The following is a 20685-nucleotide window of genomic DNA, read 5'->3' on the forward strand; positions in this document are numbered from 1 at the left end:
TCACCAAAAGCGGTGCCATTCAGATGGCTTCCATGTAGCCGTTTACAGTAATTAGACTTACTTCTTCCATCTGTGTGTTTGGCAGAAGAGAGAACAAACTGTGGTTGGACCATGTCACCAGACTCAGTAAAGAAGATTTAATGATATTGTTTTTTTGTCTCCTCATAGAGTCATCTTGAATGAAAAAGTTCAGAACAGTAATCATGTCTAAACAAATATTATAAGAGTAGAGTTTTAAGAAGGCAAGTTTCTACATCCCCTTTTTAGTGTGAGAGGGTTGCATTCTACATCTACTTACAGGGCGCATAATGAAAGATTACAATGATTATATCTTGTTTTACTGCATTGTGCACAAAACATTTGGTTCTAATTTTTGCTTTCGCTTGACCAAAATCAGCAACATCCTTGGAAGTTGATATAGCAAAAACTCTTTATTGTTGGATGGCTAAAGTAGTTCAATATCTGTTGATAATTTTTACTTATGCAATAGGTAAGAAAAAACTATTTTTGTTTAAGGTTAGAAAATGGGAAAAAACTTCGTTAGATAAATTGCAGCCATCTTATCTGGATAAAAATGCATATAAAAATTTAAGATTGCGGTCATTTTTAAAATGAAACCAAGGCAAAAATAAAACTGTTTCATTGGGCAAATAGCTGAAAAATATAAACTCTTAGGTGATGAGATTTTGTCTCTTTTGCAGTATTGACAAATTGAGAATTAAGGATATAACATAAGCATATTGTTCAAAAAAAGTTTCCTGTCAGCTTCTGTCTTTAGGATCTTTGCAGTTGGTTATTTACCCCTTCTCAGCTTTCCTCCATGACACACAAATTCCTCTCCACCCTTCACTACATCTGTGAAGCTTCTGTATGTTTACTTGTTTGCAACCTTTATCTTCCTCCTAAGGATCTAAGAGTTTCAATTTGTTTCTCATTCTTATTCCAGTATATCCACTATGCCTCAAGTTGTAGAACAATAACAAATGTTTGTCATTGTTAATTCAAATTAAAAATTAAAATTTGTGCCCTGCATTTGACCTATCCAACCCTTCGGGGAGCAGTGAGCAGCTGGCCTCGCCCACAGCCCAAAGCTTAGTCATAATGAAGTGTTTTGATTATACTCTCAAATGCTAAGCAGACAATGATGGACTTTAACTTTGAATCCAGTATAGTTGAGATCCCCTTAATTTAAGATTTTGCTCTTTTTCAAGATGAAAATGAAGCACAATAATACAGCAATAACAATAATCATAGGGCAATTTGTACAAAAATATAAACTCTTTCTGATGTGATTTTCTCTTATTTACAACATTTATAGACACATTAAGGCGTAGGATTGTAACTGTACCATACATACCCTTCTTGTGTTTGAGTTATTCAAAAATAATTCCACTCTTAAGATACTTAATACCCCCGAAAGTCATATTAGCCTGGTGAGACTCACACAGAGGGAAGCTGCAATTAGAAATTATGTAATTTAAGTATACAGATAACACAATCATATTCTTCAAAAATATATCTAAGAAAAAACAGCTGATTGCGAGAACTTATTGACTCTTTGCAATCCCTCGCATTGATCATGCATTTAGCAACAGTGGGAAGGAAAACTCCCTTTTAACAGGAATAAACCTCCAGCAGAACCAGGCTCAGTGTGAGCGGCCATCTGCCGAGGCTGACTGGGGTTCATGAAAACAGAAGTAGAAAAAAAGACATTTACGAAATTAGTTATTTGATGCTTAGGCCCCGGCAGAAGACTTCAGTGATTGGAATCATCATTCACTTGGATAAGTAATCTAGAAAGGATTAGAGTAGTCTTCCCCCAGGGCCCGAACATGTGGTGAAATAAAGGGCTGGCGATACTCCGCACCAGTGTGTCGCAGTGAGCTTGACGCAGACATTTTTGATTTATGCTCAATATTGAAGCATGGTCTGTGCCAGCGGTCCTCAACCTTTTTTGCACCATGGACCGCTATATGTCAGACAATATTTTCACGGACCGGCCGGGGGGGGATAAATACGATCAAGTAAAATGATACGACTGGCTTAAAATCAAATACAAACAGCATAAAAACAAAACAACAAGCCGGTCCCATCTAGGCGTAATCGGAGAAAATGACAGACGAAGTTTGCTCCTGATGTTCAGTCTGCTCCGTAGCTTTGTTTTGGTCGCTGTAACCGCAGAAAATCCCACTTCACAAACATAGAATGTTTATTTATTTATTTATCCTTTATTTAACCAGGTAATACCCATTGAGATTAAAAATCTCTTTTGCAAGGGAGACCTGGCCAAGATAGGCAAGATAGGATGTTATAGATAGGATGAGTCTTCAACTGAATTAACCTGTGTCAAGAGGCAGAGATCCAGCGACTGATGGAATTGGGAGAGAATACCGCAATTTTTTATATTTTACAAAACAAAAGATCACTCAGACTCTGATCGTCGATAAATTATATATATGTATACTGTATATATATATATATATATATATATATATATATATATATATATATATTAGTGCTGTCAAAATTATCGCGAGGCCATTTTAACGGCAATAATTTTTTTAACGTGAGATTAACGCTATGTGGTTTTATGGTACAATTTTCCAAGTACATCCCGCTGCAGCCTGCGGGAAGGCGGGGCTATTTTCCCCCAGTCTATGCATTTCTCATAGGCTTCCAGAGTGGAGCTCCTCAAGGTAAAAAGACGCTCATACACTGGGTGACGCTAGTGCCTTTTCTTTAAGCCCCACCACCAACAAACAAGTTGAGTGTCTGGTAACTAGTAGCAACCTGAAATACGCTGAGAAAACAGATTACTGAGGTGAAATGGAATCTGCTACAGCACTCTTGCTGTGTGTGTACGCCACAGGTCGGTATCGTGTGTGTGTGTGTGTGTGTGGTTGGGGGGGTGCGTGTGTGTTCTCATTTTTGTTAAGAGCCTGAAAAGTAACTTTCTAGAGCATAGACCATCTAGTGATGTCGGTCTATTGATTTTGATGTATTGATTGAAAATTGTTCATTATTACCTTGGTTAATTAACATCTAATGTTAACTGTACTACATTTTATAGCAGTAGGGTAAAATGCTTGTCTTTGTTCAAAAGACTGTATTAACTGTTAAGACTGTGTTTTACAGCAGCCTGTTTTCAGGGCCTTTTTTTGGCTACATATTTGTTATTTTTGGCATAAATCAGTATCTGTGACCTGTTTTCATTTTAAAAAAAGAACATTGGCACAAACCTAGCCTGTATGTATTTTTTTGTATGTCCTCGAGAGTATTTAAATGATTTTCAATCAGGAAAAAAATGTGCGATTAAAATGCGATTAATCGCAAGTTAACTCAGGCATTGATGCGATTAATCGCGATTAAAAAAATTTAATCGATTGACAGCACTAATATATATATATATATATATATATACTTTTTCCGATCATAAAACCAAAACAAGCCGTCCTCCTGTCTGCAGTCAGTGTGACACCTACGCAGAGGACGCAAAGGACCTGGTTTCGAAGTATACGGTAAATCAGCCTTAAGCCAGAGGATGAGTGGGACATTTAGCCAGGAGCTAAATTAGGCAAATCTTTTTTTTTGAATTTTTACAGCACTAGTGGCTCATTTTTATGGACAGTAGGCTGACAGGAAAGGGAGTATGAGAGAGGGGGAGAGACAGGAAAGGACCACAGACTGAATTCAAACTTGAATTCCAGGGATAAGGCCGCCATACATGCGTGCATACGTGCACTAAGGACTGCGCCACCAAAGCACGCCCAAAATAAGCAGATCTTGAAAGATGATTGGTTTTGGAGAAGATACCTTGTCCTAAAAAAGGAGAAAAGAAGAAAACTAAATGGTCAAGTCATGGCGGAGTAACCTACTATTCTTCTTTTTTTGGACTTAGTTGCAACTTGTGTAACATGTTTTTCGATACACCAGTATACACTTACCGGCCACTTTATTAGGTACCCCATGCTAGTAACGGGTTGGACCCCCCTTTTGCCTTCAGAACTGCCTCAATTCTATGTGGCATAGATTCAACAAGGTGCTAGAAGTATCCCTCAGGGAGTTTGGTCCATATTGACATGATGACATCACACAGTTGCCGCAGATTTGTCGGCTGCACATCCATGATGCGAATCTCCCGTTCCACCACATCCCAAAGATGCTCTATTAGATTGAGATCTGGTGAATGTGGAGGCCATTTGAGTACAGTGAACTCATTGTCATGTTCAAGAAACCAGTCTGAGATGATTCCAGCTTTATGACATGGCGCATTATCCTGCTGAAAGTAGCCATCAGAAGTTGGGTACATTGTGGTCATAAAGGGATGGACATGGTCAGCAACAATACTCAGGTAGGCTGTGGCGTTGCAACGATGCTCAATTGGTACCAAGGGGCCCAAAGAGTGCCGAGAAAATATTCCCCACACCATGACACCACCACCACCAGCCTGAACCGTTGATACAAGGCAGGATGGATCCATGCTTTAATGTTGTAGACGCCGAATTCTGACCCTACCATCCGAATGTTGCAGCAGAAATCGAGACTCATCAGACCAGGCAACGTTTTTCCAATCTTCTATTGTCCAATTTCGATTAGCTTGTGCAAATTGTAGCCTCAGTTTCCTGTTCTTAGCTGAAAGGAGTGGCACCCGGTGTGGTCTTCTGCTGCTGTAGCCCATCTGCCTCAAAGTTCGACGTACTGTGCGTTCAGAGATGCTCTTCTGCCCACCTTGGTTGTAACGGGTGGTTATTTGAGTCACTGTTGCCCTTCTATCAGCTCGAACCAGTCTGGCCATTCTCCTCTGACCTCTGGCATCAACAAGGCATTTCCGCCCACAGAACTGCCGCTCACTGGATGTTTTTTCTTTTTCAGACCATTCTCTGTAAACCCTAGAGATGGTTGTGCGTGAAAATCCCAGTAGATCAGCAGTTTCTGAAATACTCAGACCAGCCCTTCTGGCACCAACAATCATGCCACGTTCAAAGTCACTCAGATCACCTTTCTTCCCCATACTGATGCTCGGTTTGAACTGCAGGAGATTGTCTTGACCATGTCTACATGCCTAAATGCACTGAGTTGCCGCCATGTGATTGGCTGCTTAGAAATTAAGTGTTAACGAGCAGTTGGACAGGTGTACCTAATAAAGTGGCCGGTGAGTGTAAAGGGCAGTATTGGAAGGTGTTTAATGGGTGTTTTGTTAGCCTGTTGGCAAGGATCATGTCTGCTTAAAGCAGAGGGCAGCAGTCATTTTCTTATGCAAAAGAGCAAAAATATATTCCAAGCCCACCATCCTGATACATTTAAGACTTTTACTTTTTTAAAGCTATTTAATGGTTGAGATATTTCAGGTTACTTCCCTTGTCTGGTGTTTGTATCTGGATAATCCAAAATGATGAGATTTTCATTAAAGGCGAAAGCTTGTTTTAATGGTAAATTATTTTCAAACACTTAAAGTATATATCACAAAATGTTACACTGGTAAACATTTAAACTGGTAGCAGTATTATGCTTATTTAGGAGTTTGGAAAACATGTCTATCTTTGTTCTTTAGTGATTATTGTACTTTAAAATGCTGAAAAGGATGCACTTTTAGAAAGCTCATTTAGGTTTAAGTAGAGAAAGGGAAAATGTGTTAAACTAAAGACTCTTATCAAAGCTAGTCGCTTTATTGTGTAACCTGAGCCTTGGACTTGTACACACGGGACTGTTGTTTAATGATCCAAATAAAGAGGTACACACTGTGCTGACACAGCACTGGAAGCTATCTTTATTCACGTTGTTCCACCTTTATTTTGATGTAGGCCTGAAAGCCTCTAATTTATTTTTCAGCGTTGTATTTAGATGACGAGTCACAGGCCTTTCTTTGATTTCAGCAACAATAAAATTGTCACCAAGGTAGGTGCAACATTCTCTGTGCATTTTCTTAGCTCTAAATATATTACCAATTTAGATTGATTTTCATCAAAACTGTGTTAGAAAACAGGACTTTTCTTCCCCTGTTCTGACTCCATGAACTTAGCAGGAGGTGAGGAGAGCAAAGGAAATCATTACTGATTAAACAGTGAAAACCAGAAAACATCTGTCGCATTGCCTTCTGGAGCAGCCATCAGGTGGAAAGCAGTGGGTGTGTGTTTTGTGCACACGTGTTTTTGCAGTGGGCAGCAGCAGAGACAGGCTGAGATCTACCTACCTTCTGCTGAACAGAGACTCTGTTGTGTGCACACCCACCCACATGCACCCCTGTGGCTGTGTGTCAGTTTGCATGTTACTAAATGTGTGTTGATGTGTGTGTGTGTTACTTGAGAGTTCACCGTTATTCCCCCTCATTCATTGTTATAACTGCAAAGGGAATTTAAATCTTTGAGCTTTTTTTCTGTTTTCATCATCATCATATCTTCTCTCAAAACTATTTAGTCAGATTGTCAGTGCATTAAACTTGCTAACCACTGAACACTGTTAGGAGATATCGTTAGATGTTTCCCTTGCAGTGATGCCTTTGATGCTCTGAAGCTTATGTGCTCACTTGTGATCATTTGAGCAGGCTTACCGTATGTACCTCTGATGTTAACCCACAGATATTAATGTGACAGGAGGATTAGCTTCATGTGTGTTCCGGAGTGTACACATTATTTTGACCTCCCTGTCAGTCATAGTATGCAAAGTACTGCATATAAAATGTATGTTCAAACCTACAGAATCATGTTTGTTCAGGGAGAGATGATTAATCAGGGAAGTAGTAACATGTTAACTGGAGGATTCTTACATCTGAGGCATGGAAATCTTTCACCAGGATTAGGTCTGAACGCTTCTGCCAAAAATATATATTGCGTTTATTTTTCTACCAATATTCTGTCTGTGATTTAATTTTAATATTCTTTTGCACTAACCACAAGCATAGATGTTTCATTCCAGGGGTTGCAGTTTTTCCTTACCTTGAATGCTTGCTTGTCTAAAGTCCATTGTTGCAGAACTTTACTGTAACATTTCTTTGGAAACGTTCTAGCTTCTCTTTACATTCATAGATCTGAGTCCTAGCTAGAAGTTTCTCTTACAGTACCTTTTTTGTGGCACCAATCCACTTTTTACATATAACCACCACATTAAGCACTGGAGTGAAAAAAGGAATTTTTAATTTAGTCTTTTTAAATGTAACTTGACCAAAATTGGGTGGCTCTGTAATTTCAAAATGCGATTTCTTAAATTGCGATTGCAAAAATGCAATTACAGTGAGAAAAAAAAAAAGAATGTTGCCATCGTAGGTACATGTCCACTGTGAAAGACATAATCTAAAAAGATATCTTAAAATCACAATATATAATGTAAAGCTGCAAATAAGTATTTGAACACCTGAGGAAAATTAATGTTAATATTTGATACAGTAGCTTTTGTTTGCAATTACAGAGATCATATGTTAGCTGTAGTTTTTCACCAAGTTTGCACACACTGCAGGAGGGTTTTTGGCCCAGGCCTAACCAGGAAAATTATTACACCTGACAAATTAGGCGTTTATGGTAGAAAGAATATAGAAAGAAAAAGCTGACAGAACGCTGTTAGAAGTCGTGTTTGCAGTTTGCTGCAAAAAACACATAAATAAAGGCGCTCTGGTCAGAATAGACTAGTAGTTAATAGTAAACAGACAAAACTCTGTAATAAAAACAATTTATACTGCAAAATACTCCAAATAAAATATACTTATTGTAGGACCTTATTTTGATTGCATAATTTGGTGGGGTTCCTTTCTCACAAGGACCAGTCACAGCTGATTAGGAAATAGTTGCAGGACGAAACCTGATAAAGGATGCAGAGACTTATGACTGAGGTAGAGGTTCACTCTTCTGCACCACAATTACTGTAAACATACAAGACCAATGAAAAGATTCAGGTTACAGCATATGTAAGTGCATACCTAACCCTGAAAAAGAATTTGTGTTCCAATGCAAAATTTCATTTTTTCAGACCTGACCAAACTGAGCTCAAAATACGTTGTGGAAGTCGGTGGACAGAAAATCCGTCACTCGATGTTGAAGGTTTTAGAGACAGAGAGGTGCTACAGCAGAGTGGTTGTTCTACCAAGTAAGGAAAATTATTTTATCTGGGGAAAGAAAAAAGACACATAATATTTATTCCATTTTACAATAATGCACTGAATTGAATTGGTCTGTCACGTAAAGTCTCAGTAATATGGAATACAATGTGTCCATATAAGGGGTCCAAATATAAACAAGACGGATGAATTCTTATAGCTTAATGCTCCAAACTGCACTTCTCCATTAGTTGTGACACACAGGAATCCTAAACATTGCAGACAGACATGCACAGCTCTAAAATGTGGTGTTTTCATTCTGCTGACCTGAGCTGCCAATCAGAAGAACCTTGTGCTGATTCAGCAGGACCATCCAAACACCACAAATTCCACCTATAACACCCACATGTGTACATACACACAGAAGCCTAGCCTCTCACCGTTGGAGAGATTTATTTCTATCTCAGTACGGAGCAGATCCATCTCCAATAATGTGATTCCTTCTGCAGAGTCTGTAAAGCAACCCAAGAATCAATAAATGATGAAAAAGCACTTTTACAACAATTCACTCTGTCCATCTCTCAAGCTGCGGCGTGATTGCAGCTCCCATTTCCCCCGCCTGCAATTGAAGTTCTATCTAAGAATTTGTTTTATGACTTTGTGTCTGTCTGAGTCAGGCTCTTACTAAGCGATTGCTGCCGTTGACAGACAGCAGAGGCTTTTCAGGTTCAGAGATCGTGCAACTATATGTTCCTTCCCTAATCGGGTGGTGGACATTGTTTGTTCTCTTTCTGTTCCTAAACACATGGGTGGGAGGATGTGTTCAATTTCCAGTGGCCTTGGCAAGGTTTCTGTCTGTTTTACAGGAAATTTTAAATGGCTTAGGATGAACTTTTAACTTCACTCTAATAACCACTTTTTTCTCCTCAGTTATGTCAGGTTTATGAGAGCATGTATGTCTCTTTTCAAATAAAACCCCAATAAATACAAAATATTTAAATCCAGAGGAAATTCTGATTTTCCAAACATTTCTGCTTCTCATCTCCTCCTTTGTTTTATGGTGATCTCCCCCTCCAAACCATGAGCCTCATAGAAACGCTGCAGAGAACTCGGCTTTCTTTAAAGCAGGGCAGACAGCAGCATGATTATCATACAATAAGGAATGTCACAGGGTGGCCTTTTAATGACGCTCCTGCTTCATTACCACCCCCACTGTATCCACAACTATTTCAGAATCCAAATACTTCAGTGTAAGGAAGCTTTTGTTTTCCCTTTAGTGTTCTGCTCTTCCTTCTGGATGCAACACTTCACAAAATACAGTTCATAAAGTGTTTTGAAACACCCATCAGGATCCATCATCCCTTTTAGATAAACAGCATTTCATAATTTTTTGACAAAGAGTTTCCATGAGTGGAATGATGGTTTAAATAAGCAATAATGAAGCAATAATATTCATTATTTTAGATACATATATGGGATATTTTATGATGTCAAACATAAGGTGACCAGATGTAAAAAAAAAAAAAAATGAATGTGGGACAATTAGGATGCTTATTAGGGATGATTTGAGGCTGACATGGCTTTGTCAGCCATGTCTTTCTTTTGTGACTCACTTTTTCAGTGAATCTAAATCTCATCTTCCAACTTGCTGAAAAAAAATGTTGAAAATGTTATTTTGCCATGCTTCTTATTTGAAATAGAAGAGTTTATGTTTTATCTTAAAAAGGCTATTTATATCCAATAAGGAAGTTCAGAGCTAGTTTATGTTAACCTGTTTTGTCTATTCCAAACCCAGTTTTGATGATTGCAATTGTTTTGTTGGAAAAAAAAACACACAAAAAAACAATTATGTCCTCATTTTAACAAGGGATGTCCCTATACACCTTTCCATTTCAGATATAATACCGATATTGCAGATTTGAGAACTGACCGATACCGATATTGACCCGATAAGATATTAGTATGAATTACGATGAAAAAAATTATCAGATTAATCGATCATTAAAATAATCCTCAACTAACTTAGCAATCAATGAATGGTTAACTGGAGTATAGAGACTGTAGAACCTGCATTTAGCTGTCACCTGATTCGATTTCGTAAAAACCTTCTTTAAGGAACCTTTGCTATCCAATGATTAATCGATTAATCGAAAAAATTATTGAAAGATTAATCCATTTGCAAAATAATCGTTAGTTGCAGCCTTAGTATGAATCATTACAGCTTTTATTACTGATTTTATACTGTAGGAAAGGCTTGATCAAGTAATATTAATAAAACTGCAAACAAAGGTCAACAGCCAAAGGTATGAAAAACAACTGACCCATGTGAAATTAACCACTGAGTTACAAAAACAGAAGCAGAGTGTTTCTAAAATTATGAAAACATTGGTGATTTTAGATTCTGACAGATTGGATTTTTTTTTTTTTTGGCAAAAATCGAACCGATATCCAATATGATAATATCAGATCGGGACATGCCTTGTTTCAACCACCTAGCCATGTATTTAGCAGAATCTTGTGCATGATACTGCCACCACCATGCTTGACAGCTAGTAAAGCGTTCTTAGGTCTGAGAGTCTCACCTTGACTTATCAAAACAATCTTCCTGGTTTTGTGGTAAAAATAAATGAGTCATTGTTCCCTCTGTCAATCTGACATTCATACAGTAAACATCTTAATGCAGGTAGCTGCCTTTTTTAGTCAAGCTTTAAAATGTGGACAGCAGTTTTCTCCAGAATTCCACAGCTTGTGGTTATGCAAAACTAATTTCACTCTGCAGAGTAACACAGGTGTTCCAGTCTTCGGCCATTTCCAAACTCTACAACAAGTTTTCTTGAAATCTAAGGAAAACATGAACATCGTTGGATTTTATAATATGGCAATAACCCTAAACACACAAACTTCTCAAGAGTTATGATCTCTTTGCTTGTTTACTGTAAGCATCTTTTTATGATGCTAAAACCCAGCCAAACCCTAGTTATTAAAACTGGAACACAACAAGCTCATCAGTCCCGTTCATAGATCCACTCATCAAGTATTTGGGTGTAAAAGGGAGCCAAACAATATGAGCTGCTAATACTTCCTCTAGTTTGCATTCCAGACCCCCTTCTGCTCTCCCACCTGTTTCCACAGAGCTAATGTCACTAAACTAGCATTTAGTGTATAGTTCTCCAAACCCCCAACCAAGCAAATATACATTCTTACATAAACATGCTCACATGCATTGCTCAGCAAATATACACTGCATTCTTCTACAACTGGGCGAGAAAAAAGCGTTGGAAGAAAGCCTGTTGAAAAGTTTGCAGAGAGACTTGAGAGGCAGCTGGACTACAGAGGGTAGGCTGAGCTATGTTTGGATATGATGAAATATTTATCAGAAAGATATATATATTTTTATCTAATATAGCTGGTTTTGCTGAAAATGTATGCAATTTTTGCAGATTCTATTTTTTTTAATGAAATATGCCTCCTTTCTGAAACCATAAAACGAATTAACAGCTGTTCAAACATGTAACATCTAGCTGATGGAAGGATGGAAACGCATTAGCTTAATGGGATAATCCTCTGCTGAAGTTATTTGATTTTTTCCTCTTATAACACCTGAGTCAAATAGGTGAAATCCCTCATTGGTGTGTTAGTTAGCTCTGCAGAGGCATGATGACAAACCAATCATTGGATTCAGCTTCGTCTGAGACTGGAAATGAGCGACACTGTTCAACTTTGGCCTAGGTTTGCCAAGTATAGAGCGTGTTAATCGAAAAGACCCGAGGTTATAACTACTGCCGAAGATGCATGAATGAAAATATTAAGCAAAGGCTGTTAATGCATGGAAGGAGTGATTTTCTAGTTCTTTTTTTGCTACGTTTTCTTGCCACATTTAAAATAAGACTTGTTCTCAAACACTCCAAAATGAAAACATGTATTTAAATAAAATGAAAAACCCCAGCTCTGGGAATACTTAATGCATTGTCCCTGGCTCTGTGCACTAAGCAACATCTTTGGTTGAAAGAGAACGTTTTTTTGTGTTTCTAGTATTCCTGTGCAGACCAAAATAGCATGCATTCTCTCTGACAATGGAACTTAAAAAAAAAAAAAAAACTTGTTCCACAATAGAACGATTCGGGAAGATCCCTGTATCTGTTGTGGTGAAAACCACAGGGAAAACTGCGCAGTATTACTTTGTGGTGACGATTACCGGTATTTAAGTAGTGAGGGTTTGCAGGCATTTTGAGTTTCAAAAGGCGTGGCTGATAATTCACACATTCAGCGTTTCTGCTTTTGTCGTCTGCAAGAAGAATGTTATTGAATAGAATGCTGCTGTATGAACAGAACATTTTCATGTCAATATTTTCAGTTCTGCGAAGTCTTAGTTCTGCCCTTGTGTGGTTTTTTTATTGTTTCTATTGGTTCAAACAGAGCATCCTTTCATTATATAATCCAAGCCCAGCGTTGGGATATTAAACAGACTCATTCATACAGACTAATTCCTCGTAGGGAGTCATCCTGTCCTCCATGACCTCTGCAGCACTGGATTTGGTGATCACTGAGCCAGCGCCTTGTACTGATAAGGCTCTGGCCCACTGGGGTGGCATTTTTTTTACATTGTTTCTTAGAGCTGTGTTGTGGTTTGATATAGTTGTGACTTACTCTTAATTTAATACTAAATGGTAAATGGCATGTACTTATATAGCGCCTTTATTCAAGTCAGGAGACTTGACCAAAGCGCTTTACACATTCATTCACCCATTCACGCACACACTGATAGTGGCAAGCTACATTGTAGCAACAGCTGCCCTGGGGCTCACTGACAGAAGCGGGGCTGCCGTACACTGGCGCCACCATCTGACCACCATCAGTAGACAATGCAGGTGAAGTGTCTTGCCCAAGGACACAACGACAATGAAAGTCGGAGCCAGGGCTTAAACCGTCAATCCTTCGATTTCAGGGCAAACTCCTACATCCAACGTCACTGTCGCTATTTCAAAAGCTCTAAAGAATAATATTAAAGGTATACTTGATATTTTTGAAAAGATCCGCCATCAGCACCTTAATTAATGCACATGCACAACCCTGTACCTGCTCCCAAGAGGGAACATCTATTAAACATGTGCGAGAGCATGCACACGCCCATTTCTCCTTGTTTTACAAGCAGTGATGGGAAATTGATTTCTCCAAAATAGCATGCTAAACATTACCTGTCGAGTAGAAACTTCGCATCTGAAGCATCAGTGGGAAGCCTGACCTGTGCTTTCAGTGTACACCATCGCTTGAAAGAATCTCCCAAAAACACTCTAATCTTGTTTCTCTCTTCTGAGGCCTTTTCTGTTCTTCTCACACACTTGGTAGAGACCTTTTCTCTCATGGCCCTCGGCTATTTTCAGAGAACCGCGGTTAGAAAGGCAAGTTTCGATGACTGGCTAAGACCATAGCTCTCAACACAAATACACCTTAAAGAGGCATGCGCAGAAACATATCACCAGAATTATTGATAATTAGGAGGACCACTTACCGTATTTTCACGACTATAAGGCGCACTTAAACGTCTTTTTTTTCCCTCAAAATGTGCGGTGCGCCCTTTGGTGCGGTGCGCCCTATGTGTGTTGTAACTGCGACTTTTGAGACCACCTCATTGAGGAGATGATGAAAGAGTGGCTGAATGTAAGGAGACCAGGTGTTTTTTTTCCACTCATCACCATCGCTGTTAATCTGTGACTCCATGCGTGCCCATCTCACAGCTGATGTGAAAAACATGGGGAAACAAATTAACCCTGTGCTCGCTGTTCAACCGCTCGACATCGGTGTGAACCGGACCCAGCAGGTGCAGCAGAAGCAGCGAGTTTACATGCAAAGTCAATGGTTGACGCGCGTATAGGCGCAGCAAAAGGTCCCGCAGCGCGTTTTGAGCAGCAGGTGCAGCAGGTTGGGAAGCGTTTAAGCATCTGACGCACCGCCAAAGCGCTGCTGCTGCTCGAGATGGAAAAATTGAAGTTTTGCTGCTGGACGCGCCGCATCAACCAATCAGAGAAGCTGATCTGGGAGCTGACAGCGAGACAGACACAGCGCTCTGATGACATATGATATTAAATGAAAAAGGCTGGATGGATGAGGAGATGATGAAAGCGTGGCTGAGGGAGGTGTATGTGAGGAGACCAGATGGTTTTTTCCACGCATCACCATCGCTGCGTGCCCATCTCACAGCCGATGTGAAAAAAAAGGTGAATCAAATGAACGCTGTGCTCGCCGTTATCCCGGGGGTCTGACAAAGGAACTTCAACAGCTTGACATCGGTGTGAAGCGGCCGTTCAAAGTAAGGCTGCGAGCGGCGTGGGAGCGATGGATGACAGACTGAGACCACAGTTTCAGGATACAGTGGGGACTGGTTGGAAATGGACGGTTTCCTGCGTGATTCCTGTGTGATTCCCACGTGAATCACGTTGTATTTCCTGAGGCCAGTTTTTTTATTTCAAAAAGAACTGCAATGTACCCGGACAACCACCAGGTGGGGCTTGGGACCTCTGCCGTGCTGAGGGTGACGTTTGTGGGCCTGCAGTCAACTGAAAAGCAGGTTTATTGGGGATCTTGGTGTGATACTGTGCTATTTTATTTTGTTTTTGATTAAAATAAAGTTAATGAATTAATTTAACATAAGATTATGCAGTCAAGTGACTGCATAATCTTATTTTATGAAAATGGTTGCGTAGTTATAGATACACCTCCGATCTTATCTGAGAACTGTTATTTCTATTTATCTGCATCGATATTATTTAATGAAAAATAAAATTAATTAAGTTGGAGCCGGGGATACGGACTGTAGCGCAACCAGAGAAAGGCGACAGAGACAGTGCTGCGGCTGGTGATGTTGAAATTAAAATCATATCCAAAGTTGATTCCTCATTAAGATAAGCCAAAGTTATTCAAAAGGGTATGTAAGAAAATATATTTTCTTTAGTTTTGTAAAATATAAGTGCCGTTGAAAGCTTTGTTTTTGTGTGTTACTTTCTTGCCGTGCAATACGTGACACCCCTCCCAGTCTGGTCAAGTAGCAGACTGGGAGGGATGTCACGTGTTGCGAACTTATAGCGCAGTGGTTAAGCTGAGTAGTGTGTAGACTAACAGCTTGTGGGTTCAATCCCAACTGTGGCCGAGTTGCCTTAAATGTTTTTTTTTTTTTTATAAAGCATCTTAATGCACCTTTTTCCTCCCTGTTTGCACCTCCAGTAACTTCTATGCCAATATGTGACGAGTGAATTTCTCCGCTGTGAGATCAATAAAGCTCATCTAATCACATCTACTCCAATCTAAATAAATAAATAAATATACACATGTTCAATAAATAAATAAGCATTCAATTAATTACCCCCAATAAATGGTGAAATGATATGTTCTCATAATAAATCATTTATTTAAAAAATGCTGTTATGTTCCTTTTTTTTAAATTCCTTTTAAAATGCTTAACTATTTTTATTCTTTTATTTTCTTTCAAAAAATCACTAGATAACCACAAAAAAAAAAAAATAATCTGTAAATGAATTGTCTTGACAAATAAAAACATTTTGAAGATATAAAAACTGTAAAATAATAGGAAATAAAATATGACTAGAAAGGATTCACAAAAAAATGAATTTTAAGTATTAAAAAATTAAATATATAAATGTTAAAGTATTGCAATTGTTTCCAAATTAATTTTTCTTTGCACCAACCAAAGGGGAAAAAATAGAAAAAAAGCATCTGAATTTTCTTTTTTTTCTTTTTTTTTTTTTTTGTGGTTATCTGCTGCGGACATACTGTAAGTGGACTGGTCATGTTATTGTCCGACTGATGTGTGGGTTATACAGGCCAAACATCTTCCCTTGCCAACCCAAATAATGAAATCCGTTTTTTTTTTGTTTTTTTTTTTTATCTTGACGAAAACCAGAAATATGGTCTGCCTGCATTCATCAACAACTTATGTTTGTGAGACCCCCTACCCCTCAGGACCCCCGCCTAATCAATGCAAAAAATAACGACAAATGGCTTTAGCAGGTTATTCAGAGTTGACGCGGTACTTTGCAGACAACTTACTCTCTTGTTCTCTGACAATAGAATTCAACCACCACCATTTACAGAGACCCCCTCCCCCTCACAGCTCAACTTTGTGGTTTCAACACTGCAGCGAAAGTTTCCTGATATGGGGAAGAGTGACTTGAAGGACTGCATTGATAAGATCAACGAATTTCTCCGTACAACACGCAAATCATCCCAACGACTCTCAATGTAAACCTGTTCAGTATTCATCACAATAAACACATTTTCCCACATGCTCTTTTCCCACTTTGTGTTGTTTTAAAATCTAATCTGAAATATAGAAATAGAAATTATAGAAACAAAATGTTTCACAGCAGTTTTTTCAGGAACAGAATCAGGTTTATTGACATTGTCAGAGAAGGAGTTCACAAACTAGGGATTTTTTTATGGTACAATCGTGCAAGATGACACATATAAGGGTAAATAGAATTATAAAAATATCTAAACACTGTGGCAATATATAAGCAATATCTATACCGTATATCCAGGTCTGGGATGGATTTTAGCAGGGGCTTACCGGGGCTGCAGCCCGGGGCCCCGGCATTCCCGTAGGATTTATATTTTTGTGAATGGATAGTGTTAGAATTTACCGTATTTTCACGACTATTAGCGTCTAAAATTGAACAATATCACACCAAGATCCCCAATAAACCTGCTTTTCAGTTGACTGCTGATCCACAGGACAAAAAACTGGTCATAATCAGGGAAGCAGACAGACTAAAGAAAGCTAGGAAACGTCTCACCAAAACACACAAATCTTGGTGTGATATTGTTCAATTTTATTAATTTTATTTTTAAACTCGCTGCTTCTGCATCAACAGCGATGTTGATGAGTGGAAAAAAACCCCACCTGGTCTCCTTACCAAAGGGACCACCGCACATTTCAAGGGATAAAAAGACGTTTATGTGCGCTTATAGTCGTGAAAATACGGTAAATTCTAACACTATCCATTCACAAAAATATAAATCCTACGGGAATGCCGGGGCCCCGGGCTGCAGCCCCGGTAAGCCCCTGCTAAAATCCGTCCCAGACCTGGATATACGGTATAGATATTGCTTATATATTGCCACAGTGTTTAGATATTTTTATAATTCTATTTACCCTTATATGTGTCATCTTGCACGATTGTACCATAAAAAAATCCCTAGTTTGTGAACTCCTTCTCTGACAATGTCAATAAACCTGATTCTGTTCCTGAAAAAACTGCTGTGAAACATTTTGTTTCTATAATTTCTATTTCTATATTTCAGATTAGATTTTAAAACAACACAAAGTGGGAAAAGAGCATGTGGGAAAATGTGTTTATTGTGATGAATACTGAACAGGTTTACATTGAGAGTCGTTGGGATGATTTGCGTGTTGTACGGAGAAATTCGTTGATCTTATCAATGCAGTCCTTCAAGTCACTCTTCCCCATATCAGGAAACTTTCGCTGCAGTGTTGAAACCACAAAGTTGAGCTGTGAGGGGGAGGGGGTCTCTGTAAATGGTGGTGGTTGAATTCTATTGTCAGAGAACAAGAGAGTAAGTTGTCTGCAAAGTACCGCGTCAACTCTGAATAACCTGCTAAAGCCATTTGTCGTTATTTTTTGCATTGATTAGGCGGGGGTCCTAGGGGGTCTCACAAACATAAGTTGTTGATGAATGCAGGCAGACCATATTTCTGGTTTTCGTCAAGATAAAAAAAAAAAACAAAAAAAAACGGATTTCATTATTTGGGTTGGCAAGGGAAGATGTTTGGCCTGTATAACCCACACATCAGTCGGACAATAACATGACCAGTCCACTTACAGTATGTCCGCAGCAGATAACCACAAAAAAAAAAAAAAAAAAAAAAAAAAGAAAATTCAGATGCTTTTTTTCTATTTTTTCCCCTTTGGTTGGTGCAAAGAAAAATTAATTTGGAAACAATTGCAATACTTTAACATTTATATATTTAATTTTTTAATACTTAAAATTCAGTTTTTTGTGAATCCTTTCTAGTCATATTTTATTTCCTATTATTTTACAGTTTTTATATCTTCAAAATGTTTTTATTTGTCAAGACAATTCATTTACAGATTATTTTTTTTTTTTTTTGTGGTTATCTAGTGATTTTTTGAAAGAAAATAAAAGAATAAAAATAGTTAAGCATTTTAAAAGGAATTTAAAAAAAAGGAACATAACAGCATTTTTTAAATAAATGATTTATTATGAGAACATATCATTTCACCATTTATTGGGGGTAATTAATTGAATGCTTATTTATTTATTGAACATGTGTATATTTATTTATTTATTTAGATTGGAGTAGATGTGATTAGATGAGCTTTATTGATCTCACAGCGGAGAAATTCACTCGTCACATATTGGCATAGAAGTTACTGGAGGTGCAAACAGGGAGGAAAAAGGTGCATTAAGATGCTTTATAAAAAAAAAAAAAACATTTAAGGCAACTCGGCCACAGTTGGGATTGAACCCACAAGCTGTTGATCTGGAGACCACTCAGCTTAACCACTGCGCTATGAGTTCGCAACACATTACACCCCTCCCAGTCTGCTACTTGACCAGACTGGGAGGGGTGTCACGTATTGCACGGCAAGAAGGTAACACACAAAAACAAAGCTTTCAACGGCACTTATATTTTACAAAACTAAAGAAAATATATTTTCTTACATACCCTTTTGAATAACTTTGGCTTATCTTAATGAGGAATCAACTTTGGATATGATTTTAATTTCAACATCACCAGCCGCAGCACTGTCTCTGTCGCCTTTCTCTGGTTGCGCTACAGTCCGTATCCCCGGCTCCAACTTAATTAATTTTATTTTTCATTAAATAATAGCGATGCAGATAAATAGAAATAACAGTTCTCAGATAAGACCGGAGGTGTATCTATAACTACTATCAATCTATCTATAAATATTTTCATGAAATAAGATTATGCAGTCCCAATGTTAAATTAATTCATTAACTTTATTTTAATCAAAAACAAAATAAAATAGAACAATATCACACCAAGATCCCCAATAAACCTGCTTTTCAGTTGACTGCAGGCCCACAAACGTACAGACACGGTGTCTCTGACTAAAGGAGCTGGTCAGCTCCTCTTTTTATACAGGCTCATGCGTGAATGTCCAACGAATAACTCCAATTGTTGTTTCAAAAATAGAAAACCTGGTTTCATTACTTTACATTCTAACTTTCATTACTTTATAAAAAAGCGATAATAATTATAATAAAAAAAAAAAAAAAAACATTTAAGGCAACTCGGCCACAGCTGGGATTGAACCCACAGTCTATTGAACCAAAGACCACTCAGCTTAACCTCTGCGCTATAAACTCGCAACCCGTGACACACTTTCCAGTCTGCTACTCGACCTATGTAATTCTGACTCATGGGACGCCGAAATGGAGTCAGACTGCCACCTAGTGGCTATAGTAGTCACATGTTTTTCACACAATACGTGAAACACGCGGAGCGTGAGTGAAGTGTCCATTTCCAACCAGCGCCCACTGTAAGTGGAAGGCAGCGCCGGGCAAGTTACGCCACCGTTTGCGGATGGATTGTTGATGCTTGGACTAACGTGTCTGCTGGCTCTGTTGTTCAAGCTTTCGCAAAAGCCGGCATTATTTCTGAGGAGCCGCGCTGCACGGAAAGTGACTCTGACAGCGAAGAAGGGGAAATTGGCATGTCTGATTTAGTGCAGCTGTTTTATTCAGAAACAGAGGATGATGACTTTTATGGGTTTGATTAATACTTTGTAATAAATACATGAATAAAGCACAATCATACTCAGTTTTGCTCCCGCTCTATTTTTCTCCCTGAAAACTTAGTTCAACAGCAGCCTCTGGGCCGGGTCTCCTCCTCTTCACAGCGGTGGCTGGCAGGTGTTTTTTCATCTAAATAATCTAAATCTTGCAGCTATATTTGCTGTGATCAGTGGGAATAAAGTAGTTTTAATATGTTTTTAAGTGAGAAAGTCCACCTGAAAACTTCATAATTGCAGTCAGTTCATCCAGATTATCTATTTCTGTCGGAGGCGCTCAGACCCCCCACATACCAGCGGTGCACCGACAGTAGAAATCCTTTCATCAGCAGCCTCTAGGCTGGGCAGCCTCCGGGTTCACCGCGGTGGCTGGCAGGTGTTTTTCATCTAAATAATTTAAACTGCAGGCACCAGGATACCGGTAATAAAAGCGAACATATTCCGTCGGCAGGTTTCAGGATTTTAAGTTAATTTAGGAGTGACCACAGCGCTGTGTCATCTGCGATGTGTCTGTCTCACGGCCAGCTGCCAGGTTTGATTAATACTTTGTAATAAATACATGAATAAAGCACAGTCATACTCAGTTTTGCCCCCGCTGTATTTTTAAATACGGAGTAGAGGTATTTAAAGGTAGTAGAGGACTTGTACCTGTATATAAAAAACGCGCCCTATAGTCCGGTGCGCCTTATGTGTGTGTTAAATACAGAAATGGGACACATAACTGAGAGTGCGCCTTTTAGTACGGTGCGCCTTATGGTCGTGAAAATACGGTACCGGTATTTTGATGAACCACCCAAAAAAAGAAAATCCTCCACTATACCTTTAAATCTGGACTAAAATATTTTGCTC

General features: G+C 38.7%; 1 protein-coding gene across 2 annotated transcripts in view; it reads left to right on the forward strand.

Moving 5' to 3' along the window:
- The window catches only part of palm3 (paralemmin 3), a 71825-nt gene that overhangs the window by 18915 nt on the left and 32225 nt on the right, over window positions 1–20685 (forward strand). Inside the window, exon 1 of one of the 2 annotated variants that reach the window (XM_038292456.1) lies at window positions 8004–8073. The exons of the other annotated variant lie outside the window; for it this stretch is intronic. Coding sequence (XP_038148384.1) covers window positions 8019–8073 — 55 coding nt within the window. The 5' untranslated portion in view covers window positions 8004–8018. Of the gene's footprint in view, window positions 1–8003; window positions 8074–20685 lie in introns of those variants that run through there. 2 annotated transcript variants of the gene reach the window in all.

Source organism: Cyprinodon tularosa, unplaced genomic scaffold, assembly GCF_016077235.1.
Source record: "Cyprinodon tularosa strain WSP-4 unplaced genomic scaffold, ASM1607723v1 ctg312, whole genome shotgun sequence".
Classification (NCBI taxonomy): Eukaryota; Metazoa; Chordata; class Actinopteri; order Cyprinodontiformes; family Cyprinodontidae; genus Cyprinodon; species Cyprinodon tularosa.